Here is a 20,657-nt window from a genome sequence, read left to right as displayed (position 1 = left end):
TATTTTATCACCGCCTCTACAGTCATTCAATTTTCTGTTGCTGGGGTTTTCCTCCACTGGAAAGAAAATACATAGAAGCACAGCTGTAAATTAAAAAACTGGCATGCAATGGGATAGCTACAAAACTTTTCAGCCATTCAAGTTAAAGCTATTTCCACCTGTCACTGCTTCAGTTAGACCAAACTTCCACAATTAAGAACGCTGTGTTTATACTTTACAAAATGCTTTAGAAAACCTTCAGCAGAACATACAGATCATGCATTGCTACACAGTTGTTTCTGTGTCTTAAGACAAGGTTACTCACTAGGATCACAAAACAAAACAAACACAACCAAACTAAAAGGTACCTTACAAAAGTATATACATTCTCAAAGAGGCACCGCTTTACTAATAAATTCAATACTGTGTAAAAAGCAATTCACATTTTATTTTAAATTGCAATAAACTGTACAAAACTGTTTTATTCTTGCCAAAAATAACAGCAGTATTTTCAATCTTACTTCTAGACAAACAACGAACTCCTATTTTAATCTTTCCTGGGTGAGTTCACAAGTAAACAGACAAGATAAGATTCAAGGTTTTTTTTTTTTTTTGTCAAACAGACTTATGTTGTTCTGGAATAAATCTTCATTTTTTTTAGTGTCTTTAGGGAATTTCAGTACTCCTGCCATGCTTGTTAAAAGCCTAAAGTTGTGTGTCTCACACAAAGGAATGTAAACAGTCAAGAGATTAAAGAGGTTGACTCTTCCAGTGAAACCTTAAACGTATTTCTGTACCACGAACATTCACTTCACACCAAGAACAGCCCACAGCATGAGGCCTGTGCAACTGCTGAATTCATTCTCCAAAATGCTGACTGAATGGGCATCGGTTAAAGACAAATTCAAAGAGCATAAAGTCAAATTCTAAGTAACAGAACAGAAATGGATTATACCCTTTTTAACACTTTCAGTTTTTCCTTAACCAAGCAAATATTCTAAACAGCCCCATCGGATCTACAATCATCACGACGTACTCTTTCCAAGATGCAGCAAGCAAGCACCCAGTCAAGTCAATCAGATGCAGAAAGCACCTCTGCAAAAACCATGGGCTTATTTTCAGACTTCTTTTTGTTCACATAGTATATTTAATACAGACTAACAAAACATAATGTGGGTTATTGACCACAGTTTCTTAAATCTGATACCTAAAATGGAAATACAATTGTGGTGATTATTTATTTCAGATTTCCAAGTCTCTTTTTTTTTTTTTCCCCCCTCATTGCAAGTTAACTAGCAAAAAGCTGTTTAATCAGACTGGTAAGAGCTTAACAAAAATTAAGCGCTTTCTGTTACTTCAGAGTTGTTCGAGGGAAGAAAGTCTGCTTGAAATTCCACTTTACCTGGATAGAGTTTAATGTAGGTGTCCACCATTAAGTCTAAGTCATGTTTTATATCAATATTTATGTTCAGCAAAGCTAGGTTGCTTGACCTTTGCTCTGTCACGGTGTTTTTCAGGTATGCCTTTAAGCGCTTTCGTCCTACTTCGTATTTCTCATTCTCCACTTTCATCACTGGAAGAATGCACAAGACTTTAAGCAGTGCATATACATTAGGGAAATACTTTATGTCTGGCAAATGAAGTGCTTCATAAATAGTAGCTGGAAGTTCAATATCTTTTCCTCTGTGCTTCCACTTGATTCTCCAACAATGAAGCTCAGCAGAAAGCGTGTCCGGATTAGGTAAGTCATTTTTGTACATGTCAGCGTGATGCTCCTCAGACGTATTGAATTTGAGCTGACCCATGACTGAGGGCACTAAAGATAAACATTTCAGAGCTTTTAAATGTTGTTCTGAGAATATATCTTTTAATTCTTGAATTATATGTTCCACTGTAGGGACACTAAGAATCTCCTTGTAGTAATTTTCTGACGTTAACTCAGCGTCCAAGTTACCCTGTTGCGACCTGCGAAATTTTCCAGGGAGTTTAATTTGTACATCCAGTTTTGCAGCCAAATTTGTTGCTTCTTCAAACCAAAATTCATGGTAAACTTCAATATTCTCCATCACTTCATTCAGAGAATGCAACACCGCTGTTAAGCTGCTAGCTGCAAAGAATATATCTGATGTTTGTCCCTGGAGATTTTTTCCAAACGCTCTCGTAAAAGACAGAATGTTTTTCAGAATTACGATAGTGACAATGAAGTCAAAATCTGTTAATGCACTTGAAAGTACAAATGCTCGGCCAGCAATGAAGTTGTTCCACCTGACAGTGGAATCGTTGCTTACCGCGTCCAAACACAGTACCAAAGCTTGCATGAGATCCACCAAAACCTCAAAAGTATCATGCCTGCCTGTCCACTGAGAACGGCAGATCTCCTTCAGCTCGTTACCTTTCTCCTCGTTGTTCTGAAAAAGAGCAGAAATTGTATTGTCCAGTTCCACCAGTAACTGTGGAGATCGACTAAAAAGACAGCGAACTTCTTCAATTGTTCCTAGGGCCATGGAAACACCAACAACAGGAACCGACTTTGCCAACCATACATTTAAGGCACAAGAGGAACACAGCGTATAGACAGCTTGTGGATACTTCTCCAAGAGTCTTGTAGCCACAACCTTCATTTTAGAAGCAAACCCACTGGAGACGATGTAGGCTTGACCCCGACAGTATTCCATGTTCAGACCCCACTTTTCAGTAATAGTCGTATGGAACTTAACAGCTAATATTTCAGGATCAGCCTCATAAGGTAAAAACCCTATGAATTCTTCTCTCAGATTATGGGAATCATCAACAAATCTCACTAAGACTGGCAAATGTTCCTCTCCTGCTATGTCTACTACTTCATCAGTAACAATAGAAAAGAAGTGTGAGTCTCTTACTTCCCTCAGTGTTTCTTCTCTAATGCAGCTCTCACAGATCTCAAGCATTTGTTTCTGCTGTGTTTTTGAACAATATTCAAGATTAACCGCAGTCATCTCAAACCGTTTCCTCAGAACTTCATCTCCAGCATTGATCCTATATTCCAGCAGAGCCTGAAAGTTATCTGAAGTAAAAATACCTTCTGGAAGCTCATCCGCATTATGGCTATCCAAGGGAATATTTTGTTTACCCATTAGGATCAAAATTTCAAACAATGACTTGAGGTAATCCTTGTTTTCTCTTTCTTCCAGAGTTAAAGGAACAGATTTTTCCTCTTGCTGCTCCCCACCTTCCTCTGAGACAGCGTTTTGTGCATTGCTTTCATTCAGTTCTTGAGTTGCCTGTTCCCGTTCAAAAGCTTCATTAACTACAAAATACAAAATATTGTAAGTGTTAAGACAACTAAAACTTAACATTTGCTTTCCCCTACTATCTCTATTACCTTTAAGTTACTGGAATCCAGAGAAGAATGTTTCCAGTTTTAAAGTGACTGACTACTTTGGAATGAGCTTAGATGAGCTATCTGAATCAAGCAGCAACTAAATTATCCTCCTGAACAAATAAATAATTTTACAGTTATGTGCCCTACAGTTCCTTGTCAGCCTTAGTGAACAAAGTTTTTATGAACTGATTATTTCGCCCACTTACTCTTTTGCTGCTTCAGTGTTCTTATTTCATCTTCACTCTTAAAAAAAAAAAAGATATATTGATATTATTGTCTACCACATGACCCCCTTAAAATACTGAAGTATATCAAAGTCAGATGCAAATATTGCAGATGAGACCATTTTCACAGTGTTAATACCTACCAAAAAGTTGCTAAACGATCTAAGAGAAGGAGGTTCTTCAGGTGGTTTATTGCTGTCACAACACGTATCTACTAATCACAAAAGAATGGTTTGCTACTACTGCTAAGGTTCCCATACATTCATCAGGAGTTTGTTCAATCTGCATTTTACAATTATGAGAACATCAATTACATTAAAGAATTCCATTCTACTGCAAACATGTACTGGTAGCAGTAGTCTTCAATTATTTTCTAAATTTCAGTTAACACTTACCAAATGCATTTAGAAATTGTCTGTAGTACTCTGATGTATAAACACAGTTTAGGAGTTAAATGCCTCTTAATTTTCAGTATACTGAAATCCACAGAGGCCTAAAGACACAAAGTGTACCAAAAGAGCCATTGACAAGTTACAGTTCCACAAGAAATTGCCTGACTTTGCCCTTACACATGGATTGTACTTGTAGAGCTCTGAAGGATGTCTGAATTACAGAAGTGACTCAGATAAACAGTCAACACAGAGCAAAATTTGCAGGGTTGCAGCTGTAAGGTGTTTTGCAGTTAGCGCTGCAATAACAAGTAAGAGGAAGCAATACGCTTCCCTTGGAAGACACAATCAGCTCTCATTTTCCAGATTATCTCATTAAACTTCTCTTGGTAGATAAAACTTCAGTGTATCATTTGGATTTTAACTTATAATCAGTAACATTATACTCAAATAGTAGTACAGAAACTGAAAACACTAAAGTGCTAAACATTATCAGACATTTCATATAAAATTTCACACGAACTTACTAGTTTTCATAATTCTAACATGAAAACAAAGCCAAAACAAACTTACTTTAAAAACTTACCAGCTCTTTTATCCGTTTTCTATGTCTGCTGTGGGGATTGTTCAGATGACTTGTAAGATCAAATATAGTTGGCACAGCATTATCTCTTAAAACTGTTCTGTAAGGGCTCTGTAAAAAGACATGTAGATTAGTGGTGCCTCTGGGAAGCAGGCATAGTTTCTGAAATTCTGCACTTTTGGGGAGGAAAAAAAAAAAGTGTGGCCTCTGAAATTTTGTGGGTTTTGTGCTGTGTTTGCAATGAGCATCACCTATGAATTTCTGTGGGTTTTGCACAAAGATTTTTTTTCCAGTTAATTATGTTCACTTTCTGATGCATCAGAACAGACGTGAAGTTCTACTACGCAATACCCATTTCCAAGGATGCCAAGAGAAGACTGAAATTGAGAAGAGATGTTTAAGAAAATAAGTATAACCACTTCTTCCTCCCCTTTATCCTCATATCACAGATCCCTGGAGCAGTAATTTTAAGTTATTTGAATATTATGATTTTTTTTTTAATAAATATTCTGGACATACAGACACCTATGCATCAGAAGGAAAATACTTTGATCATATTGAAGGAAAACACATCTGTCAGATGAAGAGGAAGAAGGCTTCTAGATGATCATATAAATGTTTCCAGCAGTTAAAGTGTTTTAAATAGAAATTTAAGTTCACAGTATATGCAAATATATATTATCTAAACTGAACTGTTTCCATCAAGAACAGACCTTTAACTGACCATGTTTGGACATGTCATTGGACCAAAGATTTCAAACAGTTTCATGAAGCTTCATTGCAGATCCAGAATTACTTCCAATGTGCGTTTTTTGGTTTGTTTCTGGGATGCTGGCTAAACAAAGACCCTGTCATGTGTACTACCACTAGGAGCTCATAGTCTAACCTGCATGTTTTAATTATTCTACATAACGAGAAGACCAACTTTGCCTATTTCAGTCTAGAAATCAAAAGTTGGTACAAAGCCACAAATCTGCCATTTCCTACTGCTAAGTAAGCTGTTAAAAAAATAAATATATATCAGCATCATCTCAATGAAGCAATAGCCTTCAATTCTTCATGCTAACAGGAAATAGTACCATGATTTTTGCTGGATAAGAAATAGCAGGAACCAAAAGCCTGACAGATACTCAGAACGTTTAGACCCCTTGGCCACAGCTGAGTGCAATTCAACTGAATTGCACCATGTACACACTTAAGTAACAGCACATTAATGATTTTAAATAATGAGAGGTATGCAAACATACATTCTTACACCCAATAAATGTATATTATGTTGTAACACATAGTGACAGTAAACAGAACGAACACTGTTATGCATGAAGAAAGAACTGCAATGAAGACCAGAGCTACACAATCACTAAGCCAGCCGAAGCAGTTCTGCATTTCTTATTCCAAACTACTTGCTTCTACCTCATCCTTTGTGCCAGTACAGACGTCTTCAAGTCTGTGCAGTACCCTGGGCCATGACAACGATGTCAATTAAAACTAAGAGATTAATTTTTCCAGAGACCCCTTACCTAAGAGATCAAAGATTAAATGCAGCAATCTGATTAAAAAGAATCTTCATCATGTTCTGCAAGGTGCAATAAACAAATGCTTGGTTTTACTTACACTTCTACATATCATAGAGGTCTCAAAATGTTTAGCGCACAGTCTGTAGTGCTTGTTGAGTTGATCTGGAGTTTTATCTTCTAAATCTGCCCTTCTACAGTTCTCTACCCATCTTTGACACCTGCATGGAAGCAGAAAACATTAGCTAGTTTTAAGCTTAAACAAAATGCCCTACAGCTTCAAGCCTGGCTCATAGCCAGTGTGCAGTGAGCCCTGCCCTTCATGAAAGGCTGTAAAGAATCAAAAGATCTTTCAAAATTCTGCTTTTATTCATTTGCTTACTATTCAGTATCACCCAGGCAGTCACTACTATCAATAATTGGTGCAAATTAGACAGCTTGTACTTCCCCCAGTGGGGTCTATGCAACCACATTGGAGCAGCACGCAGCATCCAGTAAAACTCATCTACTATTTCATTTGCTCAGTAAATGATACATATAAGTTAAGAAGATTCCAGCAGTCATTAATATCTCAGAATTTAGAAGTTCAAAACAAAAACAAGTCATTTCATTCCCACAAAGACAATTCTCTGAAGGAGTACTGTTGTAACACACGTGCACCTTGAGGCACCACAAACTCACCATATACAGTAACACAAACATTACTGTAATATGACAGAAGATTTATTATTGATAATTCTAACTGTGTAATGAGGTTACACAAGCTCCTCTTCCTCCTAGGCCAAAACCCTCCTCCAACAAACTGAAGAAAGCCAGAAACAGCTACATTACCAAGAATTACAATGCTATCACAGTAATCCTACAAATGAGAAGGAACTTTCACTACATTCTCAATGCCTTCTACAACAAATCATTTTGCTACATACTTCTCAGCTTTTCAACTTAGATTTCTCTCTCTTCTTATTTTTTTAATTGGCACTTGAAACATAAAAATAGCAGCTAGTACCATAAAACAGGAATCATTTCTAATAGGCTATTCTGATAGATCCACAGATAACATCTCTTATTAGAATAAATACACTTTTCTTGCTCGGTCTTTTGGCAGCACAGGTCTTGCACTCCTGCCTGGAAAATGCAAGCACCCCATTAAGAGAACCGGAGAACGCTCTTCCTTTAACCACACAGCATAAATATGGCTTTTTCACACGGGAGAACTTTAATGTGCAGACTATATTCAGTCTGGCTCTAATACTTTCTAAGCAGGTGCTCCAATTACCAAACAATTAAGGGCAATCATATTGGCTGTCACAAAGGCTGATGAGACTCCTGATAGTGAATGGAGAAGGCTTTGGTCCAGAGGAGTGATCAGAACAAGAGCCTGACCTTACCTGCTTCTCTCCACTGACTCAGGGAGGCTGAGGAAGACCACCACAGTGCAAAGTCAAAGCTCCTTGCTTTATGATAGCTCCTCTGAATCACCTCCTGGCAAACACAGGAACAAACTGATGGCAGCAATGGCATGTCTATAGTACATACATCAGAGCTGGCATACAGTTGTGGAGGCAAAGTCAGCCCAAATCCCTCTATCTCCAATATTGCTGCCATCCAGAGAACAAGTTAAGTACATACTAGTAGAAGCTAAGCACCAGATCAGACTTTTCAGCAATATCAAAAGACACCATAAGCTTCTCAGAGCAGTCATGCTGGGGAAAAGAGTTGTACAAAGATAAAATTACCAAATGCTCCTCTCCTTTCCTGTTTTCTCCCCCAGTTACATAAAGGCAGCTGTGGCTGCCACCTTCTGTGCTGAAGTCAACTCCTGAGTCATGACCTTGGCACAAAGAGCCTGAGTTTGTGGATCCTGATGAGGCAAGGGCACGAAGCTCCTCATGCCACTGGAGCATAAGATCTGTAACTGGAACCCTAGACATCTACAGAACTGCAGTGGCAAAGGCTGGAGTGCTGGTGTTCTGTCAAGTAGCCACATAACTAAAGGGAGATGGTAAACGTTACCAGGTTGGAGTCAAACATGCAAACATTGAGTTGGCACCTCAGCCTTACTAAGAGTTTGGCTTCGAAACAAACACCCTCTGAATAAGGAGGAATGGAAGAACAAAGGAAAAGGAGGTCAGACTTCTGAAAACAACCGGCATAGCTGTGCTTGGTATTATCTAAACAGCAATTAAAAACATTTTAGAATTAAAATTAGGTACAACAACTTCTTCCTTCATTGGGTGTTCAGGTAATGCACACTGTATATTGTTGCTTAAGTATTTTAGTTGCAAAATATTTGACAAAAATTAAAAACCCTCTTTCAATGCAGTATCTTACACCACTACTTACATATCATACAACAGGTTCTAAAGAGGTTTTCCTCAGTCACAAATTCAATATATTCAGGGACCTGCTGACACCTGATGGAACCTTAAATGACATTTCGTCTGGATGCAGTGTAAATCATTTATGTTGCCTCCAGCATCTCTGTCCCTTTAAAAAGTATTTTACATTTTGCTCCAAATACTCATACCTCACCATGATGAAGAGTCAGAAATGCAGATGATGGTTAAACACGTGGATCTTGCTGTGAGGACCACTGCCTAGACTGCACAAAACTGCAAAACACACCTTTATTGGCACGAGAAGCGACTTACATTCATGTATGATTTGAAAATACGCAATGACTCAGATAGTGTGGAAAAACTGAAAGCAGTACAGCAATTTACGAAATCCTTTGGTCACCAAACCCATCTGACCTACAATTAATCTTTTATTAAGCTGTTTTATTAAGTTATTCTGGGCTACTTCACGAGGATTATAAAGCAGTCATGTTTACAGCAAGCATGCCTATTCACACCAATGCCAGTGTAGAAATCTAAGTCAGTAAGCCATTCCTACGACCATGACTGAGACCCAATTCCATGGGCACTTCTTTTTGCAAACATTAATTTATGCTGTTCAACTCGTTGTAGCTGACATATGTTTCTTCCAAAAGACCCTTAACTTTAAACTTCCATAAATGATGGCTTACAGTAAATACATTAAGAAGTCTTAAAACATAGTTTTAAGCATTTACGTTTTAGTTTATAGTTCCATTAACTGCACATCTCTGGACCTCTTTCTGATGTGCTACCGTGGCAAACATTAAATGAAAGCTCCTTTCAATACAGAAGTTAGGAACTGAAGGGGTTATTTTCTTTATACAATAAACAATCACATATTGACCAGTTTTGTACAACTTGACAACATTCAGATCTTCCAGCAAGGACTCCTTACAAATTAAGCCTGAAGCTCAGAGAGCACCAAAACTCAATTGTGCAGAAAACACTGCTTCGTTAGATCCAATCTTAATCTGCCCTTCTTTAGTACAAAACCATTTCCCCTTGTCTTATCTCTGTGAAAGAGCTTGTTCCCTTCTTTCTTACAGCCCCCCTTTAGATACTGACAGGCTGCTCTAGGGTTTCCCTGGAGCCTTCTCTTCTCCAGGCTGCACAACCCCAGCTCTCAGCCTGTCCTTGTAGAAGCATTCCATCCCTCGAATCATTTTCATGGCCTTCCTCTGGATGTGCTCCATCATGGTCTCTCCTGTACTGAGGACTCCACATCAGGTCGCAGTACTTCAGGTGAGGTCTCACAGTGCAGAGCAGAGGCACAGGATCACCTCCATGCCCTGCTGACACTGCATTAGATGCAACCCAGGATACGCTAGGCTTTCTGGGTTGTGAGGACACACTGGCTCATGTCCAGCTGCCATCCACCAGTATCCCTATGTCCTTTCCAGAAGGGCTGTGCTCCATCCCTACATCCCCCAGCTTGTACTGATATTGAGGGTTGCCATGAACCAGGTGGAGACTTGCAATTGGACCTATTGACCCTCATGAGGTTCTCCTGGTAGACGGGAAGCTGGATATGAGCCAGCAGCGTGCGCTTGCAGCCCGGAAGGCCAACTATGTTCTGGACTGCATTAAAAAAGTGGTGGCCAGCAGGGAGAGAGAGGTGATTGTCCCCCTCTATTTGGCTCTTGTGAGGCCCCTCTGGAGTACTGCGTCCAGCCTGGGGCCCCCAGCACAGGAAGGACATGGAGCTCTTGGAGCGGATCCAGAGGAGGGCCAGTAAGATGATCAGAGGGCTGGAGCACCTCTCCTATGAGGAAAGGTTGAGGGAACTGGGATTGTTTAGTTTGGAGAAGAGAAGGCTCCGGGGAGACCTCATTGTGGCCTTCCAGTACTTGAAGGGAGCGTATAAACAGGAAGGGGAGTGGCCGTTTACAAGGGTGGACAGTGACAGGACATGGGGAATGGTTTTAAACCGGGACAGGGGAGGTTTAGGTTGGATATTAGGAAGAAGTTTTTCACACAGAGGGTGGTGACGCACTGGAACAGGTTGCCCAAGGAGGTTGTGGATGCCCCATCCCTGGAGGCATTCAAGGCCAGGCTGGATGTGGCTCTGGGCAGCCTGGTCTGCTGGTTGGCGACCCTGCACATTGTTGGGGTTGAAACTAAATGATCATTGTGGTTCTTTTCAACCCAGGCCATTCTATGATTCTATGATTCTCCTGGGTCCACTGCTCAGCCTATCCAGATGTCTCTGGATGGCATCCCATCCCTCAGACATGTTGACTGCACCACACAGCTCGGTTTCATCCGCCAACTGCTGAGGGTGCACTCAATCCCACTGCTGATGTCACCAATGGAGATGTTAAAGAACACTGGTCCACATCACCATTTTAAGTCAGTGACCACCACTGATCTTGCAACCAGTTCCTCATCCATCAAACAGTCCATGTATCAGATCCATCTCTTTCCAACTTGGAGAAAAGGATGTTATAGGGTACTGTGTCAAAGGCCTTACTGAAGTCCAGATAGATAACATCAGTGGCTCTTCCCTTGTCCATTGTCATAGCTACACCATCATAGACAGCTACTAGGTTGGTCAGGCAGGATCTGCCCTAGGAGAAGCCAAGCTGGTTATCCTGTATCACCTCCCAGCCTTCCATGTGCCTTAGCACAGCTTCCAGGAGAATCTGCTCCATGGCACAGGGGTGAAGTTGACAGGTTGATTTGTACACCTAAACATGTCTTATTTCTCACAGCATTTTCAGTGACCTAAATCACTCACGTGATTGTTGCTTTACTAGCACACAGACTCTGCTTGGAACTTGAATACGTCATCACTTCTGCTGTTGCTTAGGATGCTCTACCACTGACCACCAACTCACGGACAGCTGCTTGTCACAGAGGTTGCAAGTCTCTGGATGCAGTACTACAGATGGGGCCTCATGAGGGCAGAGTAGAGAGAGACTCCCTCACCCTGCAGCCACCCCTCTTTTGATGCAGCCCTGGGTATGGTTGGCCTCCTGGGCTGCAAACCATACTCTGTTTAATGTGACCCAGGGCACTGTTAGCCCTCTTGGCCACAACAGTACACTGCTGGCTCATGGACGACCCGTCATCCACCAGGATCCCTACGTCCTTCTCTGCAGAACTGCTCTCAATGAGTTCTTCTCCTGAGGGTGTACTCAAACCTATCATCTACGTCACCGACAAAGACGTTGAACAGCACCAATCCCAAGTCAGACTCCTGGAGGACACCACTCGTGACCAGCCTCCACGTGGACATAGAGCCATTTACAACAGCCTTTTAATTGTGACCATCCAACCACTTCTTTATCTATCCAACTGTCTGGGCACTGAGCCTTTCGACCGTTTACCAAATGGATAAGACTAGAGACACCCCAGGGTCCCCCTGACCCAACTCTGCCCCAGCAGTGCCACAGCATTAGCATCCAGAGGGGTTTTGAATGAAGACACTCCAGAACCTCTCTAACCTCTGTGGCATGGAAAGGGCTACTGATGAGCACGAGACACCTGTCAAAGCAAGGCATCCTCAGAGCCAAGCAACCCTTCACTCCGTCACCCTGGCACCCTCTCACAGTCCCTCACGGCCTCTCAGAGCCAGTCACGCCCTCCCTCACGCTCCTCTTGCATCCAACCCCCCACTCCTGTTCCCTCTCACAGCCCCCAGATACAGGGGTGCAACGGGAGCAGCGAGCGGCCGCCTCGACGCATGCGCAGCAGCGCGCCCGCCTCCCGCCGCGGGCCGGAGGGTCCCGCAGAGCTCCGCCCCTCGGGCACCACAGAGCGGGCGGCCGCCGCCAGGAGGAGAAGCGGGCGGCTCCTGACAGCGGAGTCTTCCCGCCTAGGTGAGGAGGAGCACGGAAAAAGGAGGAGGGAGGGAGCGAGCCGCCTCCCCGCCGGAGTGTCAGGCCGGGCTCTGAAGGGAGAAGCGAGGCCCGGTGTCCGCTCCCCCCTCCCCGTCGCTCTCTGGTTGTCTTTCCCGATCTGGGCTCTCACCTGACCGGGTCCCGGGGGAAGCGGAAGAAGGCCAGGTCGGACTGCGTGCTCTTGCGGGTGCAGTTGGGGGCCGCGCAGAAGTTCGGCATGGCCCCCCGGATCGGAGGGGCTGCCCCTTTAAATCCGCCGGGCCGCAGGGGGGGGATGTGGGGTGGAGGAGGAGGAGGTGGAGGAGGAGGCCGGGGGGGAGGGAGGGAGGAGGGGTAGGGGGGGGAAGCGGCTCCACACTGCTGTGAGCGGCCGGGAGGATTCACCGCCACCCTCCGCCGGGAACAAGGGCCGCCTCCTTCCCACAGTGCACTGAGCCCGGCCGCTCGCAGTGTGCATGCGCCATGCGGAGCCCAGATGAGCGGTGCGCATGCGGGCTGCTGGCGGGCCCTTCTCGCTTCCCGTCGTAAGGAGAGCGCGGGAGGGCGACGCGCCTGCGCAGTGAGGCAGCCGCAGGGAGCCTGGCGCATGCGCAGAGCTGGGCGGGGGGACAGCGTTTCCCGCCTTTTCCCCTGAGGGTATGCGAGGCTGGCGGTGCGCAGGGAGGAAACAAACTGTTAATAAATAATTCATTAGTAAACTATCCGTGTTAGGAACCTGAATCTCCACAGTTTCCGTTATGAGAGTGCTTGGGCCAAAGGAGAAAGTACATCAAGCAGAAGAACAAAGGGCTAAAATCCTTTATTTCATGGTAGAAAGAGAGTTGTGTGCTGAGAAGAAGTGTTGTACCCTGCAGTTTACCTCATAGACACAAACGAACTGTTAAGATGGCTGAAGTTATAGTGTGAATTGCACAGCCTATTTAAATAACGTTTGGGTGATGCTGAGCGTATTTAGCCTGAAAATAAGCCTCAGTTACAGAATAAGGCCATAACCTTTTTCTCTTGTGTATTCTGTTTAGCTCTTCAGGAAGGTATTCACACGGACTGAATGGATATTGAGACAGACCAAGGGCTCAGTCATTAAATATGTTCTGCTCATAGTGAGAGAAGAAAGCACGGCCATTCTGAAACATATAAATGATGTGAAGCAAGAGTTGTTCAAGTGCAGTAGTTCTCCTTTGCTATGGACATCTCTGATAGAGTTTTAAAGACACACAGAATCTTGACAGATAAATGTGGGATTTTGGAAGTTTAAGCTGAGGAAATGAAGCAGGCTAAGTAAATGTCTTTTCAAAGACATTTGAACAAAAATTTATGACTTTTTTGGTTTTTTTTTAATCATTTGTTTTCTTTTGGATGGGCTTAAAACTTTTCCAGCTTTTTTTTTGTTTGGTGTGAGTAGGAGAAAAATTGTCTGCTAGATAAGGAAGCCTTATTATCAAGTGCCCTTCAAACTGGGAATCTCAAAGCATATCTCATTTGGACTAATATAAATAGCGTGAGTTTATGTGATGTTAATTCTTTTGGCTCTGCCATTTAGCTCTATTCATTCTTTTTGAGTAGTTTCAGCTGATGCTGAAGATGTGTTTAGCTGCACCTAATTGCTCTCATTGTCTAGACAATCATCAACATTCATATCCAGTGAACTCTTTAAGGGAATTAATCAGATCAGAAATAGCTTTTTTGGTTCTTAAATACATGAATTTATCTTGGATAGATTAGTTTTAATTCAGGTGAATTGGTTGTTTGATTTGCTCTACAGATTGCATAAATGCTCATGCTGATATAGAGAAATGCACAAGAGAGCAGGATCATTTTCAATCACAGTAGTGGTTTAGCAGCATGAACGTGTAATATGAGCTTGAAGCTTCCTAATTTAAAACACTTTAAAAACCTGTTTCAGTGTGAAAAAATGCCTCTTCTCCCTTCACTAGTAATGGCAGTGCTCATATATTTTGCCCAGGATTGAAGGGCCTTTTTTTCCTTCAAAACTGATCCATCAAACAAGGGAATTGCATGTAGATCTTAAGACTCTGAAAAGCCAAACCAGAGGACTACAATGGTGTTAAAAATAAATGAACCATGGCATATATTTGCCAATGACAACTTCTGTTCACCATACAAGAATGTTACAGCTTTTATTTTATTCTTTGTTTTTTTAACTACCCTCTCGGTTATTCATATGTTGTTCAGAATGTATTTCCAACCTTCTCTGTATACTGTTTACATTGCATAGAGAGCATGTACTGTATTAATAGCGTTATGCAGATAATCTGTACCATCCAGATAAATTATTAAAGGAATTATGTGTGTTCCTATGTGTGTTCATGTGGATTTTTAATTGCTTTATTTCACCTCTGCTAAGGTCAGCTGAACTCTAGGACTTTATGTAACATGGTTGCAAAATAATCTCTTCAGTGTGCTTCTGAAAGTGAATGGGATGTCTCTTTCACTGAGTGCAGCTTAGTACATCCTTATTTTCTAATAGCATTCAAATATTGTGGTGTTCTACAGGTTTCCTGTTAGCAAAATTGAAAAGTTTATTGGCAAGAGAGTATTGGAAGTCTAATATCCTTTAATGAATTTCTGTTACGTGGTCTGTTGCAAGTCATATGGCCACGTTGCTGTTGGGATAACTGTAAGAACTAAAAATATGTCAGTTTAATCCCATAGGTATCTGTGTGTATTTGTATCTGCATCCCTGCTGAAACATGATGGAGTTTGCAATGACAGGATGGAAAAAGCAGTGCTCGCATTCAGAGCTCACCTATAGTTCTGGAGGATTGAAAGGCAAAGGTGGGGAATAATGTACACTACAAGAGAGGACCTCTGCAAATGCATTTTGAAGTATGCAATGCTGGTGACCAATGTGCAGCTTAACTGTGACTGTAAGTAATGCTGCATTCTGGCTCCATCCTCGTGGTTAACTTTTTGCAAATGAAAGTTAGTGAAAATCTTTGAGGGTCATCAGACCAACTCCCATTGTGTTGTCCCTGTTTTACTGGGATCTTTTATTTCACAGAAATAGTGGCTGATTCAAAGAATGCTGGTTTCTGCAGGTTTTGTATCAAGTCTGCACCGTGAGAAAACAGGACAATTGGCTTTGTGCCACTCAACTTTTAGGCAGGGGTACAATCTGTGTCAGTCAAGGTCTGCCCAAACAACGTTATTTATGCACTGGCATAGCTTTCCAAATGACTTATACAGAGCTAAAAACGGTCTGCCTTCTGGATTACTGCTATTTCACTCTGCATAGGGTTCAGCTTTCTTAATTATAAGCAGTTGCTACAGTTTCTGAAAAGTTCCTCCAGCCAAAGCAGATGATTACAACCTCCTGTGCTGCTCTGTGGGCAGCACATGCTAGCAGAGCTATCTCTAGCTCTGGCAGAGATTCACAAAGCAGCAACCTAACAAATTCCTGTCCATCTGCCCATTTGGAGGCATTCATTTTTAGTTGGTGATGCTAACCTTAATTTGCAGGCCTTGTTTCCTCAATCCACTGCCTTGATTGTACAGTATATTGATATGAGTATTCAGAGAGAGAAAAGCCTTTCAAAATACAGACATTAGCTAATCAGGCACTGCCAGATGAATATTTAATATGTGTACAGTAAGCTACATTCCCATTTTGCCATGTTCTTTTTTTTTCAATATCACCATGAAGGACTTTTGTATATACATTGTTTTCACTTATATGATCTTCATTTATATCAGCTAGAGAATACAAGACATGAATATATAGAGCTAGAGAATACAAGACATCTTTTATTTTCCCTCTGTATGTGCCTGAGCCCAGGAGCAGCAGGAAGTCTGTGTGCTTGGTATCTGGTCCATGTTAAGAGAATCCTCTTAAAAAAGTACATGCTTTTCCCAAAATTTCAGGGATGACTGCACAGTGACAGAGGTGTTGCTCATGACTCTGGTTTGCAGACACAGCACCAGCTTGCTTTTCTTTTCCATTGGCACTTTTATCCTGCAACAATACGATAAGTGTTCAGAAAAAGTAAAGACTGTGGCCATCCAGATGAGGAAATGCTTGGTTTCATTGGCCATTAGGTGTTAGAATCTTTAATTATTTCTCCTATTATCAACATAGCTGCTTTTGTTGTCCAATCTCTGTATAGTGATCACAGCTGATACAATGCTGCTCCAGCATGCATTTTTAGCAAGTTGAAGTGTAATGACATCTTTGATCCTTTTCCCATGCTTTCTGTTTTGGGAAGTGCCTTTGCTTCCTTCGCAGTGCATTGTTAACCAATGTTATACATTACAAAGAGAATGGAGGTATCCATCTGTCCCTCTGAACCGCAGAGGCCTTTGACTGTAAGCTGCTCTTTGACATTGCTCAGAATGACACAATGAAGTGGTTTTTTTAATATTGTTTCAGGTTATATAATCAAGTTTTTGCCTCCCTGTCATGTTTAAAGCCATGCTTAACTCCAGTGGTATTTCCATGCATTACGTCTTGCTGAATTTAGCTACTTTCAGCACTGAATTTCTTCCTATTTGCAAAATATCTACAGGTTTTGAATATAATATGCATTACTTAAAACGGGGAAAAAATAACTGGCAACGCAAAGCTCTCTCCAGTGAAATAAGTTGAAATATTGTTGTGGATTCGAGTACAAATAGTTCTGAGCCCACCGTGACAATCCCTGCTTCTGACAAGGCTGTGCATAAAAGGCTCCCCTGGCAAGCTGCCAGCGCCTGAATGTTGCTGAGGCTTCTGTTTCTATCTTAGCCAGGAGGAAAATGCGATGGGAAAGGGTCTGAGGAGGGAAGGAGTTTAGAACTTGTCTGAGGGTAATGGAATAAAATTAAAATGGAGATGCTTATGTCAGGAAAATGCATCGAGTCACTGAGTGATCTCTAAAGAGAAGTGGAAGCTCTGTTGGTTAGGCCATTTAACATGGAAACAACAGCAATAAAAAAAAGAGCAAGAAAGGATTTAACTCTTTTTAGAATCTGAGCTATCTCCTATGCAAAACATGGAACGTATTTTACAGCATCTTTAAATTCCAAAGCAATTTACATTATCTACAAACTTGCATTTGCCGTAGTATAAGAGTGTCATGGCTTTCTTGCCTGCTGATAAAATATTTTGATTTTTCCAATTCTACTTTTCAAATTATCACAAAACTCTGAATACTGAAAATAAACCATTTACAGAAAAGAAGTAGCTGTGCATGTTTTTCATGTAGTACCAAGCTGATGTGCCTCAATTCTACCTTCAAAAGGCTGCTCTGAAGAAAAAGGGCATTTCAGAGTTTGTGGCTCGGATGAATGCAGGTCTGTCAGCTGTGTGCCACAATGAGAATGGAGTTTGTAGTGGCGTGAGTGGAGATGCAGTTAATAATCCAGCAAGAAGAGCAGAGAGGCTGCTGTGCTCGTTTTGTATGAGCCCCCAAAGAGCTGCGAGGAATGGCTTTGTTGCTGGTGACCTGGGCTGCATACAAATCACTTTTTCCAAGTGAAAATCACCACTTCTCCCCTGTGCTGTGCCATATCACTGCTGGTGCCTTGAAACCACAGCGTGTTTTCTTCTCCCTTCCATTATCTTATGAGGTACAGGGAAGTGCAGTGAGACACAGATTGTTCTATACGCTCCCAGAAAACTTGTAATTCATTAGTCCAGTGCCTGTAATTGATGAGAATTGAATAATTATATCTGGTCCTAGAGAATGTGAAACAATATAGGGGTCCTCGATGGTCGCTGTATTTCTTAACCTAAGTGGGAATGGATTTTGCTTAAATGCATATAATTGGGCCATTTCTTTATAAGCCTAGCAGTATGCTGTTATAAATGATTATGCATGGCTTATGTACATCATCCTGCTATTTGTTTTCTAAATTCTTTACAAAGAATGGAGATGGACGCACAAGAAAGGTGAAACTTGCCCAGGGCTGCTCGTTGGGTTACCAACAGATGAAAATACTTCAGGACTAATGAGCTTTAATTTCATCTGTGTCTGCTGGCTGTAATAGAAAAGCTAACAGTAATGCACTGTTAACACTTTTAGACCTAAGTCTTATAGGACCTATAGGACCAATTTGTGAATGACTTGTTGACATCAGTTGAACGTTCCATAGATTTACTGGTTATCATGAGAGAGAACTGGCTGACAGCATGATGGCATGAGCCCTGCATCCTTAGGAATCATGATGAAACCGAGCTGCTCTCAACAAGTTTCTTTGTGCTTTTGCTTTTGGGAAAGTCAGAGTGCTCCGTAATTTTGAGCCTCTGTAACTGATGACTCAGTCAGAAACTGAGGATGTAGGTAATAAGAACTAAGAAGGTGGAAGGCAACTAAGAATATATAAAAGAAAAAGCTGGCATTTTCACATTCTGCATTTTCTTCTGGAACCCGCAATGAATCAGTCTATTTTATGTGAATGCACTGAGAAAATGTCACCCATGGGGTATTTAGCCATGATTCCTTATTAATGAAGTCTAAACCACCCTGTTCTGATTTTCATTCTTTAGCATATAACTGGAATGCTCCTGACGTTCTGTTCATCACACATAAAGAAATGTTGTCAAGTCGTGGTCTCCCTTGGGTGGCCCGCCTGGATTACCCTAAATTATCTAAGCAGGCTCCATGCAATCATTCTGAGTCCAGATGACCTCTTATGCTTTTCAGGATTCATTCCTTTTGTGTAGTTTTGTTGTGTGTCTTTTTTTTTTCTTCTTTGTCTACACTATCTCAGCCATCCCATTGGTACGGGTAATTGATGAATTGATGGTAGCTAAGTAGGTGGCTCTGAACAACTGTGCTGTTGTAACTACAGGCAGAATTTGGCCTTCAGACCTTCTGGACCTTCTCCCACATATTTCCAAGTCTGGGTTTTCATCCTTAATGAAACTAAGAAGTGTTCTTGGAAAATGACATAGGACATCTGCAGAAACCCAGCAGTCGCAGCTTCAGACGGTTCATACATAACTGCTTCATGTTTTACATCTCCTTTTTTCACTCTGTGTGCAGAAAGAAATGTAGCGTATATGGTTTGCTTGAGCATATACATATGTGCTCATGAGAGTGTTGGTGCGTGTCTGTCTGCTTTGCTTGTAATAACTTGACCCTGTTGTCGATTCTGGAAGAAAATGTAAGATCTTCAAAAACAAACAAACAGATAAAAACCTAACCAAGCTCATTACGTTTACTGAAGCTGCTGAGCCAAACTGAGAAAACATATTATTCATGCTTTCTCTGAGAAAAGGTACCAGCATGAGCTGCATTGTTAGCAAGTAGCGGAGAATTCGCTGCATGAGGACAGAGAGCATACATAAATAAACACAAAAAAAAACTTCAAGAAAGTATTCAGCTAACATCTACACCTTATTATATAAAATATGGTTTGTTTGTTTTTTTTTTAAATGGAGTAGTTTCTTGCTCAGGGCATGATTTACTTACCTCATGCAATAAAAATGATTCTCTGCTAGAGCATCACAGTTACTGCTGATGAATAAATCTCAAAAGGGCTGTATTATTCTGGTAAGTGGCATTCCTACTGTGCTGCCTAGCTGAACTAAAAGTCACATTTCAAGCTGGGTTTGCAATGGAACCTCTGAGCTACAAAGAAAAGCTGCAACTTCGAGCACCATCCTTGTCTACATCCTCCTTAGCTTCCTGCAAAGCTTAGGGCATTTGGTTTTGTTAGGGCATGTTATGCAAAGATGATGCTATTTGCCTTCAGCTGGTTCTTGTTTAAGAAAGCACTAAAAAGAAAAGGAGAAGGAAAATTGTTTGAGCTCTCCTGTACCGTTCAGCATAATCGTTTTCAAGTGCTTCAGATTTATGCTGCTGTGGAGAACAATAGGAAATTGCATGTGAGAAAATGTTCATCAGCAATCATAAGGAATAAACATTTTTTCTGTAGTTAGGTGGAAACAATAGCATTTGCAGATCTGGAAATAGGCATTGCCTTTCAAAGAGTACCATCCCCCTTGTCTTCACCTCAAAAACCTTCCAGCTGTGTCTGCTCCTCTGCAAGCAAGCTATAAAATAAGATTATTAGGAGTTGGACTCGATGACCCTTGTGGGTCCCTTCCAGCTTAGGATATTCTCTGAATCTGTGATTCTCTTGTTTTCTTGCTAAAAACAAAATGCAGGCAGAATAGAAATTTGGGCTCAGCAGAGAGATTGCTCATTTCTAAGAGTATTTTATTCTTTTCCTACAGAATTACCGAAGATAACCAAGCCAGCATTTTCCTTTTGGCTGCTGACAAGGAGAACTGCTCCTTGCACACGAGCAAGCCACCAGGACCACACCACACATTTCCCCAGTAAAACGTCTAGACAGGAACAGAGGGAGTTTCTCCTGCTGGCATTTCCAGCAAAAGCCTCCGCAGGCTGGAGCTTTTAAATTATGTGGGGGGGGAGGGGGGG

The 20,657-nt window shown here is 41.6% G+C and overlaps 1 protein-coding gene across 1 annotated transcript; it reads right to left on the bottom strand.

Moving 5' to 3' along the window:
- Positions 1-407: 407 nt before the first annotated feature.
- On the bottom strand, positions 408-19,899 carry THAP12 (THAP domain containing 12). Its single transcript, XM_425679.8, has 5 exons — positions 12,401-19,899; positions 6,151-6,271; positions 4,540-4,647; positions 3,547-3,583; positions 408-3,265 (listed from the first exon to the last, which is right to left on the bottom strand). The coding sequence occupies exons 1-5, from the start codon at positions 12,856-12,858 to the stop codon at positions 1,317-1,319; spliced, it is 2,673 nt and encodes an 890-aa protein (XP_425679.5). The 5' UTR covers positions 12,859-19,899; the 3' UTR covers positions 408-1,316.
- Positions 19,900-20,657: the final 758 nt, after the last annotated feature.

The sequence above is a fragment of the Gallus gallus genome, chromosome 1 (genome assembly GCF_016699485.2).
Source record: "Gallus gallus isolate bGalGal1 chromosome 1, bGalGal1.mat.broiler.GRCg7b, whole genome shotgun sequence".
Lineage (NCBI taxonomy): Eukaryota > Metazoa > Chordata > Aves > Galliformes > Phasianidae > Gallus > Gallus gallus.
Note: the sequence above shows the minus strand (reverse complement) of the source record. Positions and strands in the feature narration are given on the sequence as shown.